Here is a 25870-nt window from a genome sequence, read left to right as displayed (position 1 = left end):
TAGCGCTATCACCAGGTTGCAGTTTGTGTGGCAGTGTCTGTCCCAGAAGCGATAGCAGGGGTCACCACCAGTCTGTAAGCAGCGCCTTCCTGGGACACAGTCAGGTGCGGTCTACGCTCCCCCCAAAAATGCTCGTTACGTGTAAAAGTGGTCCCGTGTGCTCCAGTTGCTTATTACCGAGAACCTATTGCGGACGTCATGCAGTTTTGGTGATCAGGTTCTCATTAAAAAGGTAAGTTTATGGGATAAAAAATGTATTTAGATTGAAGATATGTAGGGAAATAAGAGTTTAAAAACTTCATAGTTATTATAAAAAACCGCAAGTATTTATGTTTTCCCTTTGCTAGTTGGGCAAAAACAACCCCCGGGTAGAGCGGCCTGTGGGACCGCCCTGCCCGCCCTTCGTCTCCTGCACTGACGCCCGGGAGGCCGGCCTGCCTGCCGGCTTCTGGAGCTGGGCTCTGCTGGCCTAAATAATTCACGGCCCGTCGGCAGCAGCAGGCCAAGGGCCTGTGGTAAATTATTCATGCATGTTCTGCAGGGCTTTGTGTTAAGTGCACTATTGGTTTCCTCTTCTGAGCGAGCAGGGAGAGCCGCCTTTGTCAGCCTGTGCCACTGCCGTCGCTGGAGCGAGAGCGCTACTTCGCCTCCTTGGGGAGCAGCTAAGGAGCAATGTCTCTGTGTGTGGCCCGGGCCTTTGCCCGGGGCCCCGGGGGCTGTGCCAGCTGACCCTGGTATGGATTCAGAGGGGTGGTTTGCGGTGAATGGTTGGAAGTATTTGGTTAAATGGCATCACAGTGGCTCTTATCAGCTCTACCCAGGTAAAGTCCCGCGTGGTCTGTGCGCCTTGTCATGGTTGGCGGGGGCAGGCTGGCTTGTGCGGTCTCCAGGTATGTCTGCGGAGGGCTGGGTCAGCTCCCAGGCCGGCATGCGGCCTGCGGCCCGCGGCCCTCTGACCGCCCTGGAGTTGTGATGTAACTATTTCACGTGCTTGGCATTATGGTTTGGATGAAATATTCTGGTGAGATGTTAACGGGCTAACGCGCTGTGTTACAGAATCATCTATAAGAATTTAATACTAAGGCATTATGATCCGCAACATACAACCGACATGTTCAACTTGTGTAGATAAAGGTGGTGGCTTTTCCAGTTTTCAGCAAATCTGAGACAGACTTTAAAAACGTTCTCCCCCAGAAAGCATTTCCCTGTCTCAAACTGGTCAATTAAAAGAGGAAAACAAAACCACAACAAAAAGCAGGAAACATTCCCTGAAGTGATGCCGTGAGTCGGCCCGGGCGGGTGTCTCCTGTGGGTGTTTTCTTCTGTGCTTAGAGTACAGGTGCATGGCCGTCCCCGCACACCTGGCACCCACAGAGTCAGGCAGCGGTTTAGGCGGACGGGACGACGCTCTCCTGACCTTGGAGTTGGGTGGGGATCTTGGTGTTTGAAAGAATTTCGTTCAGCGTTCAAGGTCAGTGCTTCATGTGTGCACCATTTTCCATGTGTCGAGAACAATTCCAGAGCGAGCTCAGAGGCGGTGTGAATTATGAGATGCAGAATTTAAAAATGGATATCCAAGACCAGGGACTGTCCGTGGGTGTCGAGGACACAGGGAAGGTGCTAAGGTTTTGTAATCCACGGGAGCAGCTCTACCTTAACCTCTCTGCGGGGGCCTCTGCACCCACCACATGACTCTCCACGTTCTGCAAGAGTGTGCTGTCCAGAGTTCCCTAGGGGGTCCCATGACGGAAGGAACTCTGTATGACACCTCTGAGCAGCCAGCTGTCTCTAACTGTCCCCCCTTTGAAGAAGGCGCGTGTTCCTAGAGACTTACCTGTCGCTGAGGGAAGTCGGCAGCCACTGGCCCCGCCCCGCCGCGTCCTGCTGTCCCTCTCTAAGCTCTCCTGGTGCTGGCTTTGTGGCCCAGGGAGCCGGCATGGCATTCGGGTTGTTTCCACCAGAAACAGAACAGAGTGGGGGTGCCTTTCTGGAAGGAAAGAAAGGGAGACTGTGGGGAGGGGGGTGCAGTCAGGGGGAGCAGGACCCCAGAGCCTGCACCCTCAGTCGACGTGGGGTTTCCAGCCAGAATGGCTCTTTCCTTCATTGCCTGAGCCCCTCCCCGCGTCCACTCTCTGTTGCCCCCTGCCCCTCGAGCTGGGCCTTCGCAAGCCCGGCATGCACCTTTCTGGGCAGGAGGTCAGTCCCCTCAGACTCCAAGGCAAACTTGACACGCACCAAAGAATCAGTAAGGGCGGACCCCAAAACATGTCGAAGTCATCTGACACACAGAGCATAATGTACCTTGCGGGCCAGTAGTTTCCTGTTTTGTAATTTTTAAGTTTCCTTCTCAGACTTTTAAAGTATCGGTTATTGATTTGTGAGTCTTAAAAATAACTAGTATTTGCCAAGTGTTATAAGAATGGGTTTAGTTAATATACAGGTCATCTTTCACTTAAAATTTATATTCAGCCAGTGTTCGTTCGTTCGTTCGTTCGTTCGTTCGTTCGTTCCACAAGCAGACAGCACATCCTTCGTCTCCACGCTGGGGGAAGCACTGGGCACTGTGGAGATGAGAGGTGGGCCTGCAGAGCAGGGGCGTGGAGGAGGGCAGGCCGTGGGGGGTGGGGAGGTGGGAGGTGTCCTCTGCAGAGGGGACAGTCCTACACGTGCTGGCGAGGGAGGCAGATACTCTGCCTCACTCCGCTGTTGTGTGGCTGGAGTCCAGACAGACACCCTGCATCTGAGCAATAAAAGCTCCAGCACCACTGATGGGGGCGCAGCTCTGTCTGCAGTTTGTGACCCGTCTCCTTCTTTGCCTCCCCGTCCAGGTCACCAGCACCCTCAGCTGGGCCTCCGTGGGGGCAGCTCTCAGACCTGCCCTCTGCCTGCGGAGAACGGAAGTCTCTCTCTTCTTGCCATTCCTGTGGATAACTGTCCCCCAGGGCAAGTTCCACACTGCTTGGGTGCCTGCAGCCCTGCCATGCTGGTCCTGCCAGCTCTCCTGCTGCTCGGCCGTGAGCCAGGTCCCTTCTGTCCCAGGCAGGGCCTTTGCACATGCTGGTGGCTTCGCGGGACGCTTTCCTGCTTCCCTGAGGCCAGTTAACTTCTGCTCATCCTCAGTTCTCACTTCAACTTTTGTTGTCTCAAGGACAAAAAAGCTGGAGGAAGAAGGTTTTGGTGCTTAGAGTGTTTATTTCATTTTGTGAGGATGAAAGGGAGCAAGAGGGCACCTTTGCTCCTCCCCTGCTGCGGGGGAGTGCCTGTTGGGAAGGTACAGCCGCTCATCCTTCCGACTCACCTTTAGCTCATTGCAGATGAGGCCGAGCACGTCTCCACGTGGCTGGGACGCCTCTTAAGCCCCCACCTAGTGACCGTTCATCCCTCTCTTCCTCTTGTCTTTGGTCTATTGATCTTTTTCTTATTGATGTGTACGTGTCTTAAATATAAAGGAAATTAGTCCTTCGTCTGTGTAATGTGTTAGATCTATTTCCCCACAGTTTCTTTTTTGTCTTTTGACTTAGCGTGTGGTGCTTTATACATGCAGAGATTTTATTTTGTTTGTTTTTTTATTGAGGTATAGTTGACACACAACATTATATCAGTTTCAGGTGTACAACATAGTGATTTGATATTTGCGTATGTTATAAAATGGTCACCATGGGAAGTCTAGTTAACCTCTGTCACCATACAGTTGTTTTTCTTGTGATGAGAACTTTTAAGATCTACTCTCAGCAACTTTCCAATACACAGCGCAGTATTAACTACAGTCACCGTGCTGTTCGTTACAGCCCAGAACTTACTCATCTTATCACTGGAAGCTTGCACCTTTTGACCCCCGTCACCCATTTCACCTGCCCTCACCCCCAACTTGACAACCACCAATCTGCTGTCACATACAGAGATTTTAAATCTCTGCTGTCTGTTATGCTTGTATCACTCTGGACTTGTGTCTCCTGGCTCTGCTCATTCAAATATTTCAAAATATTATCCTGTGTTTTCTTCTAATATTTCTCTAATTTCATTTTTACACTCAGATCTTTGGTCCATGTAGCATTTATTTTAGTGTGTGTTGGAAGGGATCGGACTTGCTCATTTTTCAGACTGCTCTCCAGCTGGCCTAGACCACTGACGGCACAGCCCGTCTGTGTTCCGTCCAGTGACATGTCTGTTTCTGCACCACTGGAGGACGAGGCTGTGACGGTCTGACATTGGGTAGGGCTGACCCTGCCTCATCCCTCTGTTTGGTTTTGTTTTTCCAGCATTTCAGGTTTAGTTTTCCACATGAACTTTTACACTCAGCTTGTCAAGATCGAATAAAACTTCTACTAGGAAGTTTATTGGGAGAATTCACATGTTCATTAGGGAGCATTCACATCTGTGGTGTTAACCCCTCAATGCCCCAGTTACTGGCCACAAAGCAAACTTAGAGCTGGGCCTCTTCCAGGACCCCCGCCCCAAAACGAGAGAGGGTGTGCATGTGCGTGAGTGCCTGTGTGCGTGAGTACACGTAGGAGTGTGTGTCCTACATCCTGTGGACTTAAGAAACGTCCAGACTTGTACAGAGTTTTTATGAGAGTTTCTTTGAGCCAAACTGATGCCATCTGCCGGGAAGCAAGATCTCAAATGCTCTGGAGAATAACAGTTTCACAGCTTCTTTCGTGCGTTTGGGGTTAAGGAGGGCACAGAAGGAAGACGGCCTGGAGGTGGGAAAGCAAGGCGCAGGACCGTTAGGAGACTGTGCTCTCCTGAGGGCGGTTCGGCTTAGCTCAGAGGCTGGTGACGCAGATGCACAGAAACAACGGACAGGGCAGCTCACGGCCACGATGAGCCTGTCAGTAAAGAAGTTCGAGGCCTGGGGCGTGACGACCCACCACGACCAGCCAGTTAGGGATTTATGATCATGTCACCCTGTGAGCTCACTTTCTGTACAACCCCTTTTCGCCCACAGTCCCAAACATGTAACATGGAGAGCTTTCCACCTGGGCAGGTTCTGTAGGTCGGGATTCTTAGGCGAGGCATTTCCAGATGGTTCCATCTATGTGATGGCAGAGTGGCTGAGTTCTCTGGAGTACCCGTGTGGACCCTCGTCCTGCTGGTCACTGACTGGTGTGCTCCAGCAATGTTCGTCCTGTGGCGCCTGTGCGTCTTCCGGACGGCTCAGTCAGCCTTCCCCTGAGTCCTCGCTGACTGGTGGCAGGCAGACTACACGAGTGTTTTCTCTCAAACATGATACACGCAGCACGGTGCATCCTATTGAAGCTCAAGGAGAAATTGAAATTGTCCTCTGATCTTCCACAACTTCTCATGTGAATTTTTCCTGTAGCAGTTAAGTCGTTTGATTCCTCTTGCCCTTCTAGTTTTCTCTTCTTTTCTCATCTAAATGCTTGTAGAGCTCCAAGTGGGTCCTGCCAAAACTGGCCTCTAGTTACCACACCAGTACGACTTGATCAAATTCCTGCTTTTGCTTTCTTGGCCCCTACAGGCCCACGTCTCCCTGGACGAGCAGGGTCTGGGACGTGGCCTCCGCACCCTCAGGGCTCTGGCTTGCCCTCGCTTTGGGCTGTGGGCATGGGGGCTGCAGGCCTCTGCGCACCATGGTCAGCAGGTCGGGGAGGGCATTTAATCTAAGCTTAGCATCACTTCTGCCCCATCAGTCAGGGACTTACGCGGCTCCACTGGCCTCCAGCCCTCTCTAGTCGTCTCCCACCTCTGGTCCCGGCACTGGTAATATGTCTTTTAAACGGTTGGCCTGGAGCTGGAGCCAGTTAACTAGTCCACGTGACTCCTCACCACAACCGGCCCAGATGGCTTACTCCGCACAGGTGACAGGGCACAGCGGGCAGTGGGACAGAGGAGGGTGACGTGGGAGCACGTGAAGCTGTGTTTCATTAGTCAGCTTTGCTCCACGGAGCCGTGCCAACTCGCCGAAGCCGAGCCCCACACCCATGCAGGTTTGGGGTCCTCCGGTCCTGTCTCCATTGAAGGTCCAGGGGCGGGCGTGGCACTTCAGAATGTGTGGGCAGTCCTGCCAGGCCAGACTCTCTCCTCGCAGGTTTCCCTGGCCAGGCCTACCCATGCCAGCCTGGGACATGAGGTGGTGAGCGTGACGGGGGTTCCCCAGGCACCTCCCCCCTTTATGGAGGGAAGATTATTGCGAGCTCACTTTAAAGCTCGTGGGAACCAAGGCTGTCCAGTGCCATTCTGCAGACAAGTGAGGAGCAAACCTGCTGGGGCACATGTGACATTTGCTACATCCAGGTGGCCTCTGGTTGAGTTGTCACACTGACACATGTGCCGAAATACTCACATGTGGACATTAGGAGTGGACCTTTCACACTGAGACCAGCCGCGCTGAGTGTCCACAGCCCTGCCCCTTCACTCTGCTCGCCCGGACTCCCGCCCCGCCGAGCCTCACACGTGGACCCCTCGAAGCTCCCTGTTGCGTCCCGGCTTGGGGATAAGCAGCCCTGTCGTGCGTGGTTATAGACACCGTTCTTCCTGCAGAGTGTGTGCGTGCGGTTGGTTTAGTCCTGTCCCAGGCTCTCCCTGCACCCAGAACAGCACTGGGGACGCGGTTGGCGCTCGTTGCATGTGCTCGAGAAGAGCCTTGTGAGACCCCCGTGGCCTCAGGAAAGGCTGGCCGAGCCCCCGGGCAGGCGTGCAGGTGAGGTGTGTGCTGGTCCCCACAGAGCTGAGCGGCGCCGACCGGAAGGACTGTGTGAGCAACCACAGCCTGAGCAGCAATGCCAGCCTCCCCAGCGTGCAGAGCTGCCGGCGCCTGCGTGACAGGAGGGTCGCCAGCTGGGCCGTGTCCTTCGAGCGTCTCCTACAGGACCCGCTCGGTGTCCGGTACTTCTCTGTGAGTGGGGCTGGGCGTGGGACGGGGGCCCCTCCAGCAGGACCCTGGGACCATGGCGGCTGGGGGTCACCGTGCAGCCTGACACTCAGGGCCAAGGCAGTGCAAGGAGCCGGCTCAGCCTGGCCTTGGCTGTCACAGGAAAGAGCACCCGAGCTTCTCCTCACTGCCTGGACGCCAGGGATGCGGGGGCACGTCCCACGGTTGGGGGTGCTTAGCTCCTAGGGGACCAGTTGCAGATGCCAAAGCAGTCTGATCAGTGGGCGGCTTTACAGAGTCGTGTGCCCGGCCCTGGGTGAACTACGGACACATGCTTATCACCCGGTTTCTGCAAAAGGGAAACTGGGGAACAAGTGGGAATAAGGAAACAGAGCTCCGGGGCAGGGGCAGGGAGGGACCCCCGGGAGCTGCCGACTTACCTTCTCCTGACCACTGTGTGAAGACTGACGGACAGTGTTTTTCTTAGGATTTTCTCCGGAAGGAATTCAGTGAAGAAAACATTTTATTCTGGCAGGCTTGTGAATATTTTAATCATGTTCCTGCACACGACAAAAAAGAGGTACGTCTGGTCCCACCAGGAAGTCAGGAGCTTAAGGGCAGGGGGATTTCACTGCGGGCAGCAAGCAGCTAGTGTAGTCGGAAAAGTCCGTATGAAATATTTTCACATCATTTACAACACACGTCCTTTCAGAATAAGTTTCTTCATAGACACGGTATTTAGTTTTGCCTAAACGTAGTTTGCATAAATGCCTTTAGCCATTGAACTTTCATCAGCAGATGTGCTGCCATTCAGGGTGTGGAAAGGGGGTTACGGGCGGTCCTAGGAAGAGCATCAGGGAGGCCGTTTGTGTGGCCCCACCTCACGTGCGGGGTGGGTGTGCCCCGCTGGTCCCTGCCGGTCCAGGCCCACGGCACCTCCATCCCACGAGGCCCGTCTGCTGTGACACCCAGCGCCGCTTGGACAAGTTCCCCCTCTCCCCAGGAGCACGCTGCGTGAAGCACCGCACGCTGACACTGCACGCGGGTGCCCGTGGCTGCAGCGCTGCCCAAGTCCTTGGGACACATGATAGCCCACTGGAAAAACTTGAGAGGAGCCGACTCAGTGCAAAGTTTCACGCTGGCTTCTACTTGCATTTAGTCACTCAAGCAGTGTGCGAAAAAACTCTATACACATTTTAAGAAAGGAAAACTGTGTTAAAATTTTAATACTCAGTATATCCCAATAACAGAAGATACAAGTCACATTTGACTTCTTCAATTACAAGAGGTGCTCAAAGTGGTTACCATCGGCATCCAGACACTTCTGATGATGGCGAACTACTGCTTGAGCAATGTTGACCAAAGTGTCCACTTGTACCCATTTTTTGGCACCCCCGGTATTTACTGGGCCCCGAGCAAATGCCTCTCCAGAGCCTTGGGCCGCATCTGGGATTTGGCTTAGAGCAATGACAAGCAAACCCCCCGTGCGGGGAGCCCGTGGTCTGCATGTCCCGCTCATGGCCCTGTCCTGTCAGCTTTCCTACAGGGCCCGCGAGATCTTCAGCAAGTTCCTGTGCAGCAAAGCCACCACCCCAGTCAACATCGACAGCCAGGCCCAGCTGGCGGACGACATTCTCAGCGCACCTCACCCCGACATGTTTAAGGAGCAGCAGCTGCAGGTGACACCATGCCCCAGGTTCCCGCAGGGACTCCTTGTCCAGGCACGGGGCAGAGGGCTCGGGTCCGTGAGCTCGCAAGTGCCAGCCGGGAGGGGGCAGGCAGCAGTTGGCTCGGTGTGCTAAGGGACCCCTTGCCCACTGGGCTTCAATGTCAGCACGGCCGGTGGAGTCTGCGCATTTCAGTGGGGCCCTGAGGTGCGAGGACCCCCCCCCAACTGCATGGTCCCCAGAAATGACGTGTCCCGTGACACTTTGACTCATGCATTCGTGTGAAACCACAGGTTCATGGGGGGATACATGTCAGGACATCCTGTGATGAGAAGATGCCTGGGACCTAATGTTATTTACAGCCCGTCCCACCGGCCTTACCTGAGAGGACTTCTGTTGCTAAGTCATACAAACGATGTGCAAAACAAAGGGAGGGAGGCATTCTCAACACCGTCTCCCTTCCTTCAGATTCCAGTGGTTTGGGGTTCATCTTTTTATTTATTTATTTATTTTTTATTGGGGAATATTGGGAAACACTGTGTTTTTCCAGGACCCATCAGCTCTAAGTCAAGTCGTTGTTTTCAATCTAGTTGTGGAGGGCGCAGCTCACTAGCCAATGGGGGAATCGAACCGGTGGCATTGGTGTTATGAGCCAACCGGCCGTTTGGGGTTCATTTTTAACGAAGTAAATCTCCTCCGAGATTGCACATTGGCTACCGTGGGTCTCCTGGTGGTGCTGGCTTTGTGGAAGTTGTCGGGATTCGCTGATATTAAGTGTGATAAATGAAAGGCTGCCGTCTTATAAGAAAGAGTAGTCAGGTTTAAACGAACTCTGGAAAATAACTCTGGGGCGGGTGGGTGGAGAAATGGGCTGAATGACGTCCTTTCAGAAAAGGTCTGGCGGGTATCTGTAGGTCCCCGCTGCGACCTTGAACCTTCATGGCTGAGTCTGTAGGTACTTGTGTAACTAAAGCACGTTGCATTTACTCCACAGATTTTCAATCTTATGAAGTTTGACAGCTACACGCGCTTCCTGAAGTCCCAGCTGTACCAGGAGTGCATCCTGGCGGAGGTGGAGGGCCGCCCCCTGCCCGACCCACAGCAGGTGCCCAGCAGCCCGGCCTCCAAGCACAGTGTCAGCTCGGACCACTCCAACGTGTCCACACCAAAAAAGGTGCCTCGTCCCCGTCGGCGTCGCCTCAGAGCAGGCTGTTCTGTAGGCAGGACACCAGCCCGTGTCAGTGTCCCGTCACCCACAGTGAGCGCAAGACCCTGGGGACGCAGACCTTCCAGAACGTGTCTTCCTGTGGGGTGGGCGTGGGGTCCAGCCTTGAAGGATCCAAGGAGCACTTTACAGCTCATCTTCAGCTTCCTTTTGCATTTCCTGTCATTTTAAAGTAACTGTCCATGATTTTAACGATGTTTTCCATTGGATGACAGTTGAGTGGAAAATCAAAGTCCGGAAGATCCCTGAATGAAGAATTGGGGGACGAGGACAGCGAGAAGAAACGAAAAGGAGCCTTTTTCTCTTGGTCCAGGACCCGGAGCACCGGGCGGTCACAGAAGAAGAAGGACCACGGTGACCATGCAAACGGTTTGTGGTGTGCAGGTGGGGTCTGACGGTAGCCTGATGAGGGCGCTGTCCTGGGGGCGGGACCAATGGGGGCGGGGCTGCTTGTAGATGTGGCCTTTGGGGGCAGGCCCACTGGAGCCCAGGGGGGGTCTTAAGGTCTTCTGAAAAACATGGGGCTGCACTCCCACCGCCCTGGCTGCCCCCTGGCTGCTGCTTTCCTGCACTGTTCTTGCTTGAGCGGCAAAAAGTGCTCTGGGAGAAAATGTGGAAAATGCAACCCAGTAAAAAGAAGAAAATCCAAATGCGTGTTGTCTGTCCACCTAGGACGACAGCCTCTTGTTTTTCTGCCTAGCTTTCTTCTAGGTATGTGTAGGGGTGCACCAGCCTTTGTGACTTTGCTTAAATGCAGTACCATAGTTTGGCTACAAGCATTCTCACAATTGTAATTTTTTATTGTTATAAATCTTAAAGGTCACCGTCCTAGGTATTTTCCCCTTGGTTTCCTTCTTGTGTGGACCTGAGACACCAATGTGAGAGACACAGGGCCTCAGTGAGGCCGAAGGGCGGAGCAGTTCGCACCAGGCTCTGAAAAGCACTGGAGGGAAGGGTTTGCAAGGGTTTTCTTCTGTAGAGCTCTTTAAGAAAGGGATTGCTTTCCAGGAAATTACCTGAAAGGCCCAGGCCTGTGGTCCCCGAGTTTCATCAGCCAGTGACCCCTATGGAGACAGGACAGGCAGGTGGCCCCGAGGGAGGGCCAGGTGCAGCTCCTGACCGGGATGCGGCCTGGCTGCGCCGAGCGGTTTCTGCGGTGTGTGTTTCATCTCCTCAGAGCAGCCTGCACAGGTCTTACGTGCCTTCTTGCAGAAGGCGGCTCAGGGGGTGTGGGCCTGAGGTCTGCAACCCCCGCCCCGGCCACGTTGCGGGTGACGGATGCAGGAGTTCTTCCATGAGGACAGGCAGACAGTTGTAGAGTTCAGTTAGTGAGACCTCCAGGGGGACGAAAGCTGTGTAGCCAGACGGGGCCACAGACCCCCAAGTGCCAGGGAGACAGGTAATGCTCGCCTCAGACCGTCTGTCCCCCCCGAGCAGGACCAGAGAGGCTGGGGTCCCCGTGCCTGGCACATCTTTAGAGAGCTTTAATCCTGGTTCCAGGGCACTGCCCAGGAATTCGGACTTGGTCGTCTAGGAACCCGTTGCTTTGGGGAGGTGGGTCAGAGGGATGTGGGGCCCTGTGTACACACACCCGGCTGCAGTCCCCACCCTGGCACAGCGTCATGACTGGGAAGCAGGCCCCATGTTCGGAAGGGCCTTTCTAGATCAGTGCTTTCACGATTTTCACGTTAGCCTGAGATCACAGTTAGTTCAATTAGCGACCACAGGTGGTGATTGTTGGCTCACTTTAGGACTTCACAGGAAGACGTGACAGAACCACTGGTAAAGATGCAGTGACCGTGACGGGACAGTTTCTGTTTAGGCCCAGAAACCCCACGTTGAGATAAAAATCCCAGATAAGCGAAGGGAAGGACCAGCCTGCGCTTTGACCTGCTCTGAGCCAGTGGGCTCCTGGGCGCTGGCCGAGCACAGCGCAGGGGGCAGCATCTCTGCAGCGTGGCCCGGGGAGGTGGGGCAGTGCCTCCAAAGGGCTTTTCCCTGCTGCCTTCTGTCCTTCATTCAGCCTCAAGGGGTGGGGTTGGGAGATGTGAGCAAGTAAGTGGGGTTTCTGTATTAAGTGAAGCTGGTGCGGTTTGATTTTCTGAGTCGCTGTGTTTCCCCATCAAGACGCCCCTCACGCCAATGGAGGCCTGGGCCGCAGGGAGTCTCAGGGCTCCGTGTCCTCCGCGGGGAGCCTGGACCTGGTAAGTCCCAGAGGCCACGTGGACTTGTGGAGCCTGTCTGAGGGTCTAGTCACCAAGCGCTCACATGCACAAACCCTGATGCTCTGGGGACGGGGGGCGGGGCTTCTGAACGGGGCGAGGAGCCGTTTGCTAGGTGGGGGTGGTGCTCCTTGGGCACTAAAAATATTTCTGGATTGATTTTGAAATCTTTCTGTTTTCATTCAGTTACATTTTTTTCGAACTCCCATTACTAACAAACAAAAGCTTTGTGTCACTGTTTTAACATCCCATTAACTCAGACATTCCCGTGTTTGTGGGGGCTGCTGGGAGGGGCCCCTCACACCCTGATACCCTGGTGTTTGGTTGCTTGTTCTGCCCCAGGTAGGTAAGGGCAGGTGGGAGGCGTGGGGTAGGTGCTGCCGGCATCCGAGTCACTAGAAATTGTCAGGCAGCAGTTAGTGGGCATAGTGTTCCTTCTGCTGTGCCACACGACGGTTAGCGCTATGAGGGCTCCCCAGCTATCCGTTAGCTGTGGCTCCTGAAAGCCGCCCAGAACTTAGGGGCTTACAGCGCACTAGCGTCTGTGGGAAGGGGATAGTTGGGACCATTTTGCAATCCGGGTAGCACCTACAAACTAGTTTTCTGAAATCATGTTTGGGTGAAAGATTTTCAGACTCTGTGGAGGAAATTGTGACAGTGAGGTGACAGCTAAGGCAGCAGGGCACTAGAAGAGTGTGTGCAGGGAGCGGTTCCTAGTGAGGAAATGAGTTCATGACTCAGGGACAGCCCCAAAGGCTGGCCGCTCGGTCCACATCCCACCTCTGAGCATGGGTCCTGGTGCTGGAGTGACGTGCCAACTAGTGATTTCCTGAGCTCTAAAGTGTGTGAGTGATGCCACAGACACTGGTGTTCTGGAAAGACCCAGCATACCAGAACCGCTGCCCACCCCCATCCTGCAGGCTCGGCACTGCTGAGGGCCTGGGAGGGGTGGGCACGTGAACTTGGGCCTCGTCCTCGTCCGGGCAGACTGTAGTTAGCATTCTCTGGGCAGAAACAGCTGGGGCCTGGCCCTCACTCAGGCAGGGCGGGCCCTCTGCCAGCACCCGCTCTCACTGTGGCCCTCACAGCGCCTTCCCACCGCCCAGACGCCCCCCCAGCCTCCTCCCTCGGGCTGATTGGCTCTCCGTCAGGAGGGGCCTGCGAGGCCGGGCAGGGGAGCCGCAAAGAGAGCTAGAAGCAGCAGAGGTGCTCCCAGACTGCATCGGGCCTCGGCCCCTCAGTGTGTCATCCAGCCTGCCTCATGGTCCCAGCCCCGTAGACTGAGGTGGGAGAAGGCCTCTCAGGCTCAGTGCGCTGTCTGCTTCCGGGTCAGGTCCAGACGAGACCCGACAAGAGCGGTGTGAAGGGCCCGTCCTGCTCTGAGTAGGAGAGCTGGCCCAGGCTGGCCCTCGTAAGTGGAGGGTGAGACTGTGAATTCCGTGCCCGAGTGACCAGAAACAGCATGGCTGTCCCCCTGTGTCAGCACAGAAGCCCCAACCCCTCAGTGGCTTCGCTGCACAGTGGACACTGTGTACATCTGTCACACGGTTGTGTATCGACCTCCGTGAGCGCATGTGAGCCAGCCATAGCCCTTCTCGGGGCGTCCTGCACACTCCCCGAAACCCTGTGTCCTGCTCCCCAGTCTGAGGCCTGCAGGACCTTGGCGCCCGAGAGGGACAAGGCTGCCAAACACTGCTGCATCCAGCTCCCCGACGGGACATCCTGCGTGGTGCTCGTCAAGGCGGGGGTGTCCATCAAGGACGTGTTGTGCGGGCTCTGCGAGCGGCGCGGCATCAACGGGGCTGCTGTGGACCTCTTCCTGGTGGGCGGGGACAAGGTACAGGCGCCGAGACCCTCAGCGCCCTTCCCTGGGGGGACCCACCTATGGGCGCACCAGCCCGGGGAGGGGGGGCCTGCCCCGTGGGGGGACCAGTGAGGGGGGGCCTGCCCCGTGGGGGGACCAGTGAGGGGGGGCCTGTCCCGTGGGGGGACCAGTGAGGGGGGGCCTGCCCCGTGGGGGGAACAGTGAGGGGGGGGCCTGCCCCGTGGGGGGACCAGTGAGGGGGGGCCTGCCCCGTGGGGGGACCAGTGAGGTGGGGCCTGCCCCGTCGGGGGACCAGTGAGGGGGGGCCTGCCCCGTCGGGGGACCAGTGAGGTGGGGCCTGCCCCGTGGGGGGACCAGTGAGGGGGGGCCTGTCCCGTGGGGGGACCAGTGAGGGGGGGCCTGCCCCGTGGGGGGACCAGTGAGGGGGGGCCTGTCCCGTGGGGGGACCAGTGAGGGGGGCCTGTCCCGTGGGGGGACCAGTGAGGGGGGGGCCTGCCCCGTCGGGGGACCAGTGAGGGGGGGCCTGCCCCGTCGGGGGACCAGTGAGGGGGGGCCTGCCCCGTCGGGGGACCAGTGAGGGGGGGCCTGCCCCGTTGGGGGACCAGTGAGGGGGACCCACTCATCTCCTTGCCTGGCCTCGTGGTGGTGGTAGGCACTCGCTTGCTCACGGCTGACCCTGTGCTGAGCTCCTTGTCCAGGCAGCTTGCTGGCGCCGTTGTGAGGCCGGGTCCAGCTCTGGGACCCTCCGTGTGCTGCCGCGGGGAGCATGGGAGCTGCCTTCTCTCCTGCGGCTCTGTAGCTCTGTGCAGCTGTGTGTCCCACTGTGTGCTGACAGCGCTACAGGGCACTTCCTGCCCCCTGGCTGATGTCTGATGCCATCTCTCTGTCCCCTGCATGTGCCCTGAAGCCGCTGGTGCTGCATCAGGACAGCAGCATCTTGGCCTCCAGGGACCTGCGCCTAGAAAAGCGAACTTTGTTTCGGTAAGAAAAGTGCCACTGCCATGACCACGAGGGTCCCCGAGGCACACAGCTATTGGAAGGACTGTCCTGGTGGCCTCTGCGTCCCAGTGGTTGCTGGGAAGGGAATGCCGACCCCCATCGCGTGTCTGAAAGGGGGGAGGTGGCCGCACACAGCCACCTGGAGCCCAAGGGGTCTTCCTGTCCCACGCACACAGTAGGGCCACACCCAGGGGTGGGCAGATTGGATGGCAGAGCTGGCCACCCCGTGGGGAAGGGACCGCTCTTTGCCGAGTGTGTCAGCCCATGTTCAGCCCCACAGGAAACTGAGAAGCCCCCGCAGGCTTCCTTCCAGAGTCAGAACCTGGGCCTGAGTCAGGCGCCCCCGAGGGCTAACGGTGCACGGGGTGTCACCTTGTCTGCCCGTGATGTGGAGTATCTCAGTGAGGCGGACATGTCAGTAGTGTGTTTCTCTCTCTCCAACCAGGCTGGATCTGGTTCCAATTAACCGGTCAGTGGGACTCAAGGCCAAGCCCAGCAAGCCCGTCACGGAGGTCCTGCGGCCCGTGGTGGCCAAATACGGCCTGCACCTGAGTGAGCTGGTGGCCAGGCTGGTGAGTGACCGCCCCGCCCCCGCCCCCCACCGCTGTTCCCTGGGAGAAGCTCAGTGCCTGTTGGCTGGGCAGTTGGCTTCTAATTCTCTACAAGGCGCCGCTGTGTCACTGTCCTCAGCTTCCCCCCATGCCAGCCCTGGGTGGGGGAACTGTGTCGCCTCTGCTCCCTCACTTCTCATACATACTACTGAGCGCAAACGGTTGTTGTTCGTACCTTGGTCATTCCCAAAGGGATTGGGCTTGATATTTGAGATGTGGTTTCGGTCCAGAGAAACCAAAATGAGAAACAGACAACTACCACCCGGAAATGCGCCCCCGATTTGCACGTCTGAGCTCAGAGCAGTGCCTCCACAGCCTGAGCTGGGAGCCAGGCATTTGCTGGTGGCCTCAGGTGCGCCCTCTCATTAAATGGCCTGTTCCACCTACACTTGGTAGATTGAAAAATCTCTCTGGCATTTCCAAGCAGGGCTGTTGGGTTACCATGTGAGTGGGTTAAGGAAGAAAACACTGGGAGAGAAGGAAAGCAGTCTCCGGATGGGAGCAGAGTCTGCTGTCCCTGAACCAGAGGGCAAGTGTGGGAGATGCCCTGGGTCAACAAGCCTGGTCCCTCGAGACCTCGTTTATGGCTGGGATCACTGCCAGGTCTGCACGCTCTGTGCGTGTGCTCTGAAATACGGTGATTTATGATACAGAGTTTGCCTTGTGTTCACCTTTCTTTAGAATAAGTAAACTATCGGAGATATGACTTCAAATATTTTTAGCATTTTAATTTTCTGTGAAACAGGCCCTACACTTGTTCAGGATCTTTGAGGTGAAGGAGAGGACCGTGTTAGTGTACAGACACCTGGGAGTAACCTGACATCCCCCTCTCCCGGCTCAGCAGGGGCACCGCTGTTCTACAGTCCAGACATGCTGGACGGAGAGGGACATGGGCCTCCCTGCTCCTACTCTGTTGAGATCCTAAGCCATCGCTTAATCCCTCTGTGCCTCAGTTTCCCTATCTAAAATGAGGTTCCCGTGGTAGTGTGCTTGTGGGGCTGTGGTAGGACTTAGGCTGGCCGGTGGCCAGACCGTGCCCCTGCTGGACTGTGGTTCCTGGGTGCTGTGGGGTGCCCATCGTGAAGAATTCTTGGGGAACGGGTGTGACACATGTGGCTTTTCCATGGACAAACCAGCTGACCCTTTTCACTGAATACGTGCGTCCACCTAAGCCAGGCACGTGGTGAGCAAGGCAGGACCCCGTTAGCCATTGGCTGTTTCCTCACTGCGTGGAGCTCTGGGGCCACGGCCTCCTTCAGGGAGCAGTTCCTTGGCACTGGGCCCCTCTGAGGCAGCCCTGCTACCTGGCATGTGACCCATCAAGCCTGGGATGGTCTTGCTGTCAGCAGCTGGCCCACATGAGCTGTTCCAGAAAGTTCTTGTCCAGGTGAGTTACTCAGCACACCATCTTGTGTCTAGAGTGGAGAGAAAGAGCCCCTAGACCTCGGTGCCCCCATCTCGAGTCTGGATGGACAGCGGGTCATATTGGAGGAGAAGGATCCCTCCAGAGGAAAAGGTGGGTGAGGCCCTGCTATGTCCCCTTCCCTGCCTCCTGAAAGCCCCCTGCCCTGCTGCCCAGCACATATGGTCTCAGCTGGGTCAAGGGTCTCACAGGGCCTGGTGACCCCTGCCCTGGCAGTGCTCAGCCCCCATGGGCGTCTGAGGGGCCTGGACTAGTCCGGCCCCTGACTGGGCAGGAGCACGAGGGCCTCACTCTGGAAGCCGTGTGCCTCCGGACGAGCGGGTCCTTCCTGAGCCTGTGTTCTCAGGCGACAGGCCCTGCCCAGCCCCCCAGTTGCTCCAAGGTTCCAACCGCCCAGTATTGAGGGCTTTAACTACAGAGAACTCTGTTCCCAGGAGGCTTTGGGTCCTTCTGCCCAAGGGGCTCGGCTTCCCTGGGGGCATCGTTGCCCTCCTCGCAGACTGGGTGGTGTCTGAGGTCCCACTGTCCCTTTGTGCCGGAACCAGGTGGTTTACAGAGCCCTCCCCACATCCTGTCTCGGCCACATCCTCCCGGGTACGTGCCTGGCCTCAGAAGGGCTCAGTCAGACCCCCCATGCCTTGGGACCTGTGCTTCTCCTCAGTTCCTTCCGGGCGGAGGGCAGTAGGGAGCACGGCCCCTGGAGAGAGCTTTCTGGAACTATCCGATTACCTGGGTGAGGAGGTGGCTTTGCAAGGAGCTGCCTGAGGCAACTTTGGGGCTTGGGCCCAGCGAGGGCTGTGTAACAAATGATTTGTGAGGGCTGGCTCAGCTCTGAGATGTCTCTGTCCCCGGGTGACCTGCCGCCCTTGGGGCTCCAGGGCCTGCCCCTCTCCCCTTTGTGAGAGGAGGGACCTCCCCGGGCCATCCGAACGTGGAGAAAGCCACGTTCCCTGGTACCGGGCAAGGTGCGCCAAGCCCCCAGCAGTTTGTGGGGTCGCTGCACCTCCCTCCGGGTCTGACATGGTGGCTCTCCCGGGAGGCTGCCGGCAGAGTGTCTGCAGCAGCTGTAGGCAGGTGCGCTTCCTCCAGCCGAATTGGGCCACAGAAGTGGGCTAGGGCCCTGAGTGCCCACAGGGGCCAGACGGCAGCCTGGACGTGGGGCCATGGCCATCCTTCAAAATATGTGATGACTTTCTAAAGAATGTTCATGCCCAGTCATCCATGAAATGAGCTTTGCCCGTCGCAGTGCCACCACAGAGTCCCGTGTAGTGAAGTCACTGTGCTGTCCCCCCCACCCCACCTGGGGTGCTGCCAGCGATCAGGCGAAAGAGGCTGGTCCTGTCCCTTTGTCCTGACTGGGCGTTGGGCCTGTCTGTGCCTAGGTTAGGTAAGAGCAGCTACGCTTTGTCTTCTGCACAGCCCTGCTCTCAGGCAGTGTAAGCGTGATGGTGTTTAAGTGTTCGGATGGATTTGCGATTCGCCGTGACTACAAAGCTGTCTCATGTGTTCTGTGTCCACAGATAAACTGAAAGCCACGCCGGGTAGACAGAGCATGGCTGTGAGTTCCAGCTCCAGAAGTCTCTCGGCGACGGTAATGCCCCACCTGGCCCGCACGGCGTCTCGCTCCTCCAGGCCTGCCCGCTGTCCCCAGCCCGGTGTCCTCTCACGTCCCCTCCTGGGGCCTGCTCCTCTGACCTGTGACATGCCAGCTTGCTTCCCCCGTGGTGGGCACTTGTGTCTTACGTGCTCTGCTTTCTGATCTTTGTCGTGGTGACTGCTTCCTGCGTGTATAGGCACCTGTCAAGCAGTCTGTGCCTCAGAGACCCTTTCTGTCTGTAACTGATGAATTGTGTGCTGTCATGTGTCTGAAATGTGAGTAGAACTTTGACTTTCCTTCTAATGCAGGGAGAGGAGAGAACACTAGGCAAGTCTAATTCTATTAAAATAAAAGGAGAAAATGGAAAAAATGCTAGGGATCCCCGGCTTTCAAAGAGAGAAGAATCTATTGCAAAGATTGGGAAAAAAAAAAATCAGAAAATTAATTTGGACGAAGCAGAGGGTATGTGTACTTTTTAAACTTGCACGTTTGTTAGTGAATGCAATGTCAGTTTTTCAGTACAATCATTAGAACTTTCTTTGAGTTATTGGCAGCGGGGTGACTGATCCCTGTCACATTGAGAATGTGTTGCCCTGTCAGTCTGTGGCTGTTAGTGTAACTTTACTAAAACCCCCATTTTCAGACTGAGAGCCGGGCCCCTAGGGGACAGGAAGCATCCATGGGGTGGGGGACACGGTGGTCCCGGCAGGTTCCGCCTGCTCCTCCCTCTCTGTTCCCAACTGGGATGGTGGCTCAGTTGGTGCCAGGAGAGGAGGCAGCCAGTGGGGGGCCTGGGTTCGCTGAGCTCTGTGTTAGCCTGTGGGGTGTGGCGGCCTGTATCCCTCCTCCCCCCGGGGCCTACAGGAAACAGGAAGGAGGCACCCAGGAGATTGAGAGGGAGAGAGGGTCTCTTTTATGGAAACTTCTTTGTCTGCTAAAAGCTTATAACCAAGGGAAGCATGAAAAGCAGAATCAAAACTAACAGCTGTGACTGTGACCTGAATTTTAACCTGGGGGTGCTTCCTAGTCAGCTTGTCACAGCTCCCATGACGTCCACCCTTAAAACCATAAAGGCCTCCCCCACTGTTAGCCACTCAGGCAGAGGTGAAGCACCGCCCCCCCCGCCCTGCCACTCTGAAGTTTGCACATTTCTGAGAAGCATTAAGATTTGAGATTTTAAGCTCCTTGTCTTGTTCAAAAACTGAGAGTGTGATTTAAATGCTAGAGAAGCTCAGATTAGACACCTACTGCTTTGAACAGTGAGCTCGAATTACAATTGCAAAGCCTTCTGGGTAAGGAAAGGGGTTCTGGAAGAAGCGAAGAAGCTGGGGGCAAACAGCAGGCTGTCGAGGGTGCCAGGGAGGTGGGGGCCCAGAGGGGCCATGGGACTTGGGTGGGAGAGAGCATGGAGGGCTCGGCACTGCTCTCAGGCCCTGTCAGGACCACCCTGTGCCAAGAGGGGGCGACCCCAGAGGCCCCAGGTTTGGGGTTGCACGACTGGGGGCTTCCTTCCCATGCCCGCCCCCCGCCCCCCCGGAGTCCCCTTCCCTTGTCCAGGCAGGTTCATCCAGCTCCAGTGCCTCAGTGTCTGCTGGGTCACTGCCTTCCTCCCAGAAAGGGAGGAAAGGAGCCCGGCCTCCCACCGTCATCAGCCCCTGGCTAGAGTCCAGACAATGTGCCACTGAAATGCCGTCAGCTCCCAGCTGTGTTAGGTCAAGGGTTTGTAATTATTCAAGTCTGGACTTCACACAGGGTTTTCAGGGAGGTAGAGAGCTGTGTCGGATTGTTCCAGAAGCCCAGGACTTCCCGCGGCTCTGCGGGTGAAGGTGGTAGGATACACACGCCTCTGGGCCGCAGCCTGTGGTCCCAGAGCAGTAGGGCAGCGAGATGAGAACCGTCCAGAGGGTGCTTGTGCTGTGGCGTGCCTGAGTGCGCACCGCTCTAAAACTTGGTCAATGTGGCTTTTCTCCCAATAGCGTTTTTTGAGCTCATTTCCAAAGCTCAGAGCAACAGAGCCGACGACCAGCGTGGGTTATTAAGGAAGGAGGACCTGGTCCTGCCCGAGTTTCTGCGGTTACCTCCTGGCGCCGCCGCACCCGCCCTGCCCTGCCCGGCTGCGGCCAAAGGCTCCAGCAAGACGTCCGTGAGCAGCAGTGGCAAGGAGGCGCCCTGGCCACGAGACCACCCTGAGAGCCCCGCCACCAGCCCCAGCTCGGCCGACAGCCCACCATTCTGCTCCCCGACCTCCCCCGGGCCCCAAGTGCAGGAAGCGGAGGCCGGGGGCCTCCAGACTGTGGAGGGAGAGCACGTGGCCGACCTGACGCTCACTGGGGAGGGGGACATCAGCAGCCCCAACAGCACTTTACTGCCGCCACCCCCCACCCCACAGGACTCGGCCGGACCTCCGAGACCAGGTACCTCCGGTGTTGGTTCCCCTGCTCACCTTTGACTCTTTGTCTCTCCACTGCCCACTCGGGGCCGTCCACCCAGGGCTGCCCCCCAGGCTCCCAATAAAACAACCACTGTGGTCAGTCACCCCTCTGCCCCATGACCGTCTGTGTGACAAGACGTTTCCGTGTGACCGTCCCCTCTCAGTAATCACAGTAACTGGGCTGCCTCTGTCTTCTCTGCACGGAGGGCGTCGGGCAGCAGCTGAGGTCGCGTGTGTGGTCAGGATGGGTCATGGAGGTGCTCGGTGGCTGTGCCAGTGTCGTGCACTGCTCGGGACACGGGACTGAGTGGTGCCCGCAGCGGACTTGTCCTGGGTCCAGTGACACCGCCGAGCAAAGCCCTGGGAATTTCCAAAAATGTGTGTGTTACTTTTAAGATTTCGAGAGCTGGCATTTTAGTGTTGTGGTCTCAAGGCTGGAAAAAAGCGTTTGTCTTGAGCAAGTAAGTAAAGTCTGGGTGACTTGGAAGGACTGTCCCGTCTGCCGCCAGAGGCTTTCTACAGCAGACATCGTGTTGGGCCTGCGTGGCCGGGGGTGTGGCCGGGACCAGGGGCTGGGGGTTTCCGTGGGTCAGAGGCGTTTCTCTAAATGGAAGTATGACTTCAGTGTGCTCATGAAACTCAGTGAAGAGTGTGCTGGCGGCTGGGACTGTCCCCTAGATACAGATTAGAAGTTGAAGTGAGGCCTGGGGCCTCCTGCCAGAGGGGCTTCCAGGAGCGGCTCCGCTCCCCCCCCCATAGTGCCACCACACTGGTGCCTGCGTCCCTGTCCCCACTCTGTGGACCAGGTGCCTTCTCAGTCTATACTTTGATAGAGCCCCTGGGGGCTGCTCTTTCTCCTGTACACTCGGTGGTGCGTGGACACTTTTGGTCATGATCTGCTGTTGGGATGACAGGACGCCCCGCTCTGCTCAGCCCCGTCCAGGATCTGACGGCAGTCTGTGCCCCACACCTGGACGGGGAAGCAGGGGCACTCGTCCCTGCTCTGTACTGTCCACAGCCGGCTGTGGAGGACACGTGCTGTGTGGGAGTGGGACGGCCGGCACCTTCCCGCTGTGACAGCGCAGCCCACAGAGTGGAAGGAGCCCGGCGTCTGCACTACGGCCCAGCTGCCCTCTGCTCTGCTCTGTGGACACCTATGTGTGGTTTCAGCCGCGTCTGAGTCTGCGTTCTTCCAAGAGGAATAAAATCTAGATCTCATGATGGACTGCTTGAAAACTCTTTCTCATTTGAAAATTTGTTTTCCACTTTAGAGAACTATATAGGTGCCTTTTAATCCAGGGAACATACTACACACTTTCAGGGACCCAGTGGGTTTGCCTTAATATACGGCCTTTTTAAATATACCGTTCACTCAGCAGCTGTTCTCGAGCACCTTACATGTACCCACACACTCGGTTATGTGATGCCGCAAGGACAAGTGTCATGAGGGGGACCCACCCCAGAGACCGCGAGGCAGGGTCAGAGATGGAGTCGCGGCCCAGTCACAGGGCCTCCTCTCCCTGAGGACACCGGTGGTCTCAGTAGGCATGTGTCCCGTCTGCCGTCGCCAGGCAGAGGTCAGTGAGGTGGCCGGGCTGCCACAGCGGCCCCTCCCAGCCCCAGGGAGATGGGGTCCCTGAACCCTTGGCTCCTGGGCTGCTCTGGGCAGGAGAGGGGTGGGATGGCCTTTGGCCCTGAGCCAGCAACGTGGCCATGTGGAGCTGGCAAGGGTCTTTGACCCACCGTGTGTGTGCGCTGGAGCTGACGAGCCACCTGCTGGGAGGGGCCTCAGCACTGACTGGGGAGCGCAGTGGGCCCCCCAAGTCGGGCTTTTCACATGCAGTCTGCAGTGGACAGTCACTTGTCCGCGTGAGCCTTGTGTGGGTTGCCCCACACTGTAATGAAGGCCCACGAAGCCTCAGTCATGTGCCTGGGGAGCATCTTTCACACCCTGGGCCAGGGCGCCGCTGGCCTAAGGCTGAGCTGTATTCCTCGGGGTTGGGAGGCATTCGCTCAGTGTTCCCCTCACCGGTTCTGCCAGGTGCTGCGAAGGAAGTATTTCTTAGCAGTGTGGTGGCCACGGTGGGCCTTCCATCCAGAGTGAGAAACACCAGGTGGGGATGCAGTGGGGCCCTAGGGCTCCCACACCACGGCCGTGTCGGGGCCGTGTGGCCGGTTTTGGGGGCTGCCAGCAGTGCACCCCCAAGTAGGGATGGTCTTGCTCTGAGAGCCATACCCCTCGCCCACCCTGACCCGCGATACTCAGAGCCCACTGCGAATTGCCCTGTGCACACCCTACAAGGCTGAGGGTAGAGGATTTCAGAGCAGAGGTACTTAGGAAGACAGAGGTATCCAGAGGGACAGGGCTGTCCAGAGGGACAGAAGTATCCAGAAGGACAGAGGTGACCAGAAGGACGTAAGGAACAGAGCGCTTCTGGGTGCCAGGCCCTCCTTCCACGGGCACAGCCGTAAGATGTGTGTGGTGGTGGTTTGGATGCAAGTCCCCAGCTGCCTGTTATGTTTCCAACAAAACCCTGGGAGCTTGTGGGTGTCCTCTGGCCTTTCCCATCTGGGTAGGGCCAGGTGGGGCAGCGGTGCCGTGTGTCCCCAGGTCCTGGCAGAGCGCGAGTCAGATTCCTGTGGCCAGTCCTGGGGGCCTGTGCACGGGGCAGTGCTGCCTCAAGGGTTTGCTTCCCGGTGCGAGAAGGCGCCTCAGATGCAGGCGTCACATCAGCGGACACAGAGGGTGTCGGGCTTGCCCCTTAAACAACACTTTTTCCTACTGAGGGAAACATCTCTGTTGAACTGCAATTTTGGTGAGGGGTCCAGAGCCCACCGAGGAGCTGCCTTCAGTGCGCTGACTGGTGGCTGGTGGCCCCGGGCCCAGCCTCCCCCACACGCAGGAGCTGGGTTGGCCCAAGGCTGGGTCCTTGCCTTGGTCCCAGGGCTGAGCACTCAGTAAAGTGTCAGCCAGCAGAGAACCTCAGGGCGCAGGTGTGACCACGTGGCATCTGAACGTCTGCAGCCCTTCCCCAGGCCTGGTCTTGGAGAAGTCCCTCCTTAACTGCCCCTCCCGCTAGCTGATGGGCCGCAGGGGCGCTCCACAGCTCCACCCTCCCCACCAGCCCCCTGCCCTCCCAGCCCTGCCCCTGCACAGGTGGAGCCCAGCGACTCCCCTCACTGCCGCCTGGCTGTGCTGGCGTTGGAGGCCTGGGTCAGGGTTCTGGCTGAGCCCCTCCCAGCCCCTCCTGCAGGCCAGTCCCAAGGAGCCCACAGGCCAGGCTGGGCTCCGTGCTGCCCTCCCAGCCCGGCCGCATGGCCCGCCCCCGGGGGTCGTCCTCACACAGCCATCCTGGCCCAGGGTCCCCAGGGGCTCAGGTGCAAGAAGCTGCTACTCGCTGGGCAGGAGGAAGTCACCCCAGCTTGGAGGCCTCGCCTCGTGCCTTCTGTCACAGTCTAGAGTCCTCATGGCCACATCCTATTGTCAGAGTGACAGCGCTTGGTGGGCCCACAGCTCACTTCCTAGCAAGTATGTACGGCTCTCCTGGTCCACTCACACAGCCCGCCAGCCAGGGGATGGCTGTACCGTAGTAATGTGGTTTCCATGGAAACGGAGCTGGAGAGTTAACCAGAGGCCATGCCCTTCACCTTGGCAGAGGTAGCCAGACCACATGCCTTTGTTGTGGCCAGTGTGTTGGGAGCTTGTCTGCACCTCACCGCTCAGCAGTCGGCCACCCTCCATCCTCCCCGCCCCAGCCTGGACCTCCTGCCACAGTCTCAGGTGTGTCACACCTGGTCATTCCCAGATGAGGTGGCATCCTGGGCTGAGGACACCAGGGGACCTTGCCTTGCTCCTGCTGTGTCCAGGACAATAGCCACAGGGTGGCTTCTGCAGCTTTTGTCCAGCCGCCCGTCCCCAGCTACCTGTCCCCAGCTTCCGGTCCCCACCTGCCCAATACACAGCAGACGTGCAGGTGTCACCAGCCCAGGGCCCGGCCTCTTGTTCCCTGTCCCTCCCCAGGTCTGCACTTGTCCATTCCAACGTCCTCTGTCCAGCAGAGGCCTGCCCTTCTGTCTGGGGAGTCCAAGGGACACCCCCAACCATGCACACCGGATTCCAGCTCAGGCAGTTCAGCCCTCCCAGCACAGACCATGATGTAGATGAGGGTGTCACGTGGCCTTCTCGGGGACCATCGGTGCAATGGGTCTCAGGCCCAGAAGTCACCAGGAGGGCCACCCCTGCCAACGGCCTCTTCAGAGCCCCCTTCCAGCAGAGCATGTTGTATGCTCCGGCCTCGACCTGGCAGGAACGGGCCTGAGTGGACCAGCTGGATGCCCAGGGCTCCTGCACCACCTACCCTAGCCCAATCCCAAGCCGGCCCGGCCCCCTCCCCAGACCCCATCATGGCAGCTCCGTCCTCCCAGCTGCTCGGGCCAGAGGCCCTGGGTCTCCCATTGCATGCCCATCTTCCTCACCCCACCCCCATGAACCCCAGCATGTGCCCTGAGGGTGCTCCGCCCAGCCTCTGGGTCTCAGAGCAGAAGCCACAGGCCCCAGTGGCCACCATGTGACCTGCCCCCACCCCACCTCCTCCAGCACAGCACAGGGTTCTGGGTCCCCACCACCCACGCCTACCGCCTACCTAGGCTGGATCTCTTGCCTACAGCCCCTCCCCCAGGGTCACCCACCACCCCGGTGTGACCTGGAGACTGCCCATCCCCATTCTCCTGGAAGACATCCTGTCCCCTCGCCATGTGCTGTCCCAGCTCCGAGGGTGCTCGGTATACACTTGCTGAATGAGGAACTTTAATCCAGCCCCACCCTGTCACGGACATGGTCATGGTCCAGCTGCGGTCTGAGTGGAGGGGGACCTTGTGCCACACGCAGGACCCAGGGCTTTGGTCGTGGCTGTCAGGCGCTTTCCTACGGGAACCCCCCCCAGCCTCCGAGGAAGCGGGCAGAACGGTATGGAGCAGCCAGGGCCAACACAGGCCTTAGAAGGGCCTGGAGGGCTGGGGTCTGAAGGCAGACCAT

The 25870-nt window shown here is 57.7% G+C and overlaps 1 protein-coding gene across 12 annotated transcripts in view; it reads left to right on the top strand.

The window, feature by feature from the left end:
- Nucleotides 1-25870, top strand: part of RGS12 (regulator of G protein signaling 12) — a 125738-nt gene that overhangs the window by 95697 nt on the left and 4171 nt on the right. For 9 of the 12 annotated variants that reach the window (XM_033105987.1, XM_033105988.1, XM_033105990.1 and 6 more), the window contains 13 exons: nucleotides 6690-6859; nucleotides 7323-7415; nucleotides 8371-8514; nucleotides 9497-9676; nucleotides 9943-10096; nucleotides 11855-11931; nucleotides 13592-13786; nucleotides 14682-14755; nucleotides 15219-15345; nucleotides 16804-16900; nucleotides 18328-18398; nucleotides 18713-18866; nucleotides 20381-20818. In XM_033105987.1, the coding sequence (XP_032961878.1) occupies nucleotides 6690-6859; nucleotides 7323-7415; nucleotides 8371-8514; nucleotides 9497-9676; nucleotides 9943-10096; nucleotides 11855-11931; nucleotides 13592-13786; nucleotides 14682-14755; nucleotides 15219-15345; nucleotides 16804-16900; nucleotides 18328-18398; nucleotides 18713-18866; nucleotides 20381-20818 (1974 nt within the window). Of the gene's footprint in view, nucleotides 1-488; nucleotides 822-6689; nucleotides 6860-7322; nucleotides 7416-8370; nucleotides 8515-9496; nucleotides 9677-9942; nucleotides 10097-11854; nucleotides 11932-13591; nucleotides 13787-14681; nucleotides 14756-15218; nucleotides 15346-16803; nucleotides 16901-18327; nucleotides 18399-18712; nucleotides 18867-20380; nucleotides 20819-25870 lie in introns of those variants that run through there. The other 3 variants (XM_033105995.1, XM_033105993.1, XM_033105992.1) reach the window with 3 other exon arrangements.

Source organism: Rhinolophus ferrumequinum, chromosome 5, assembly GCF_004115265.2.
Source record: "Rhinolophus ferrumequinum isolate MPI-CBG mRhiFer1 chromosome 5, mRhiFer1_v1.p, whole genome shotgun sequence".
NCBI lineage: Eukaryota > Metazoa > Chordata > Mammalia > Chiroptera > Rhinolophidae > Rhinolophus > Rhinolophus ferrumequinum.
This window is presented reverse-complemented; position numbering and strand designations above follow the sequence as displayed.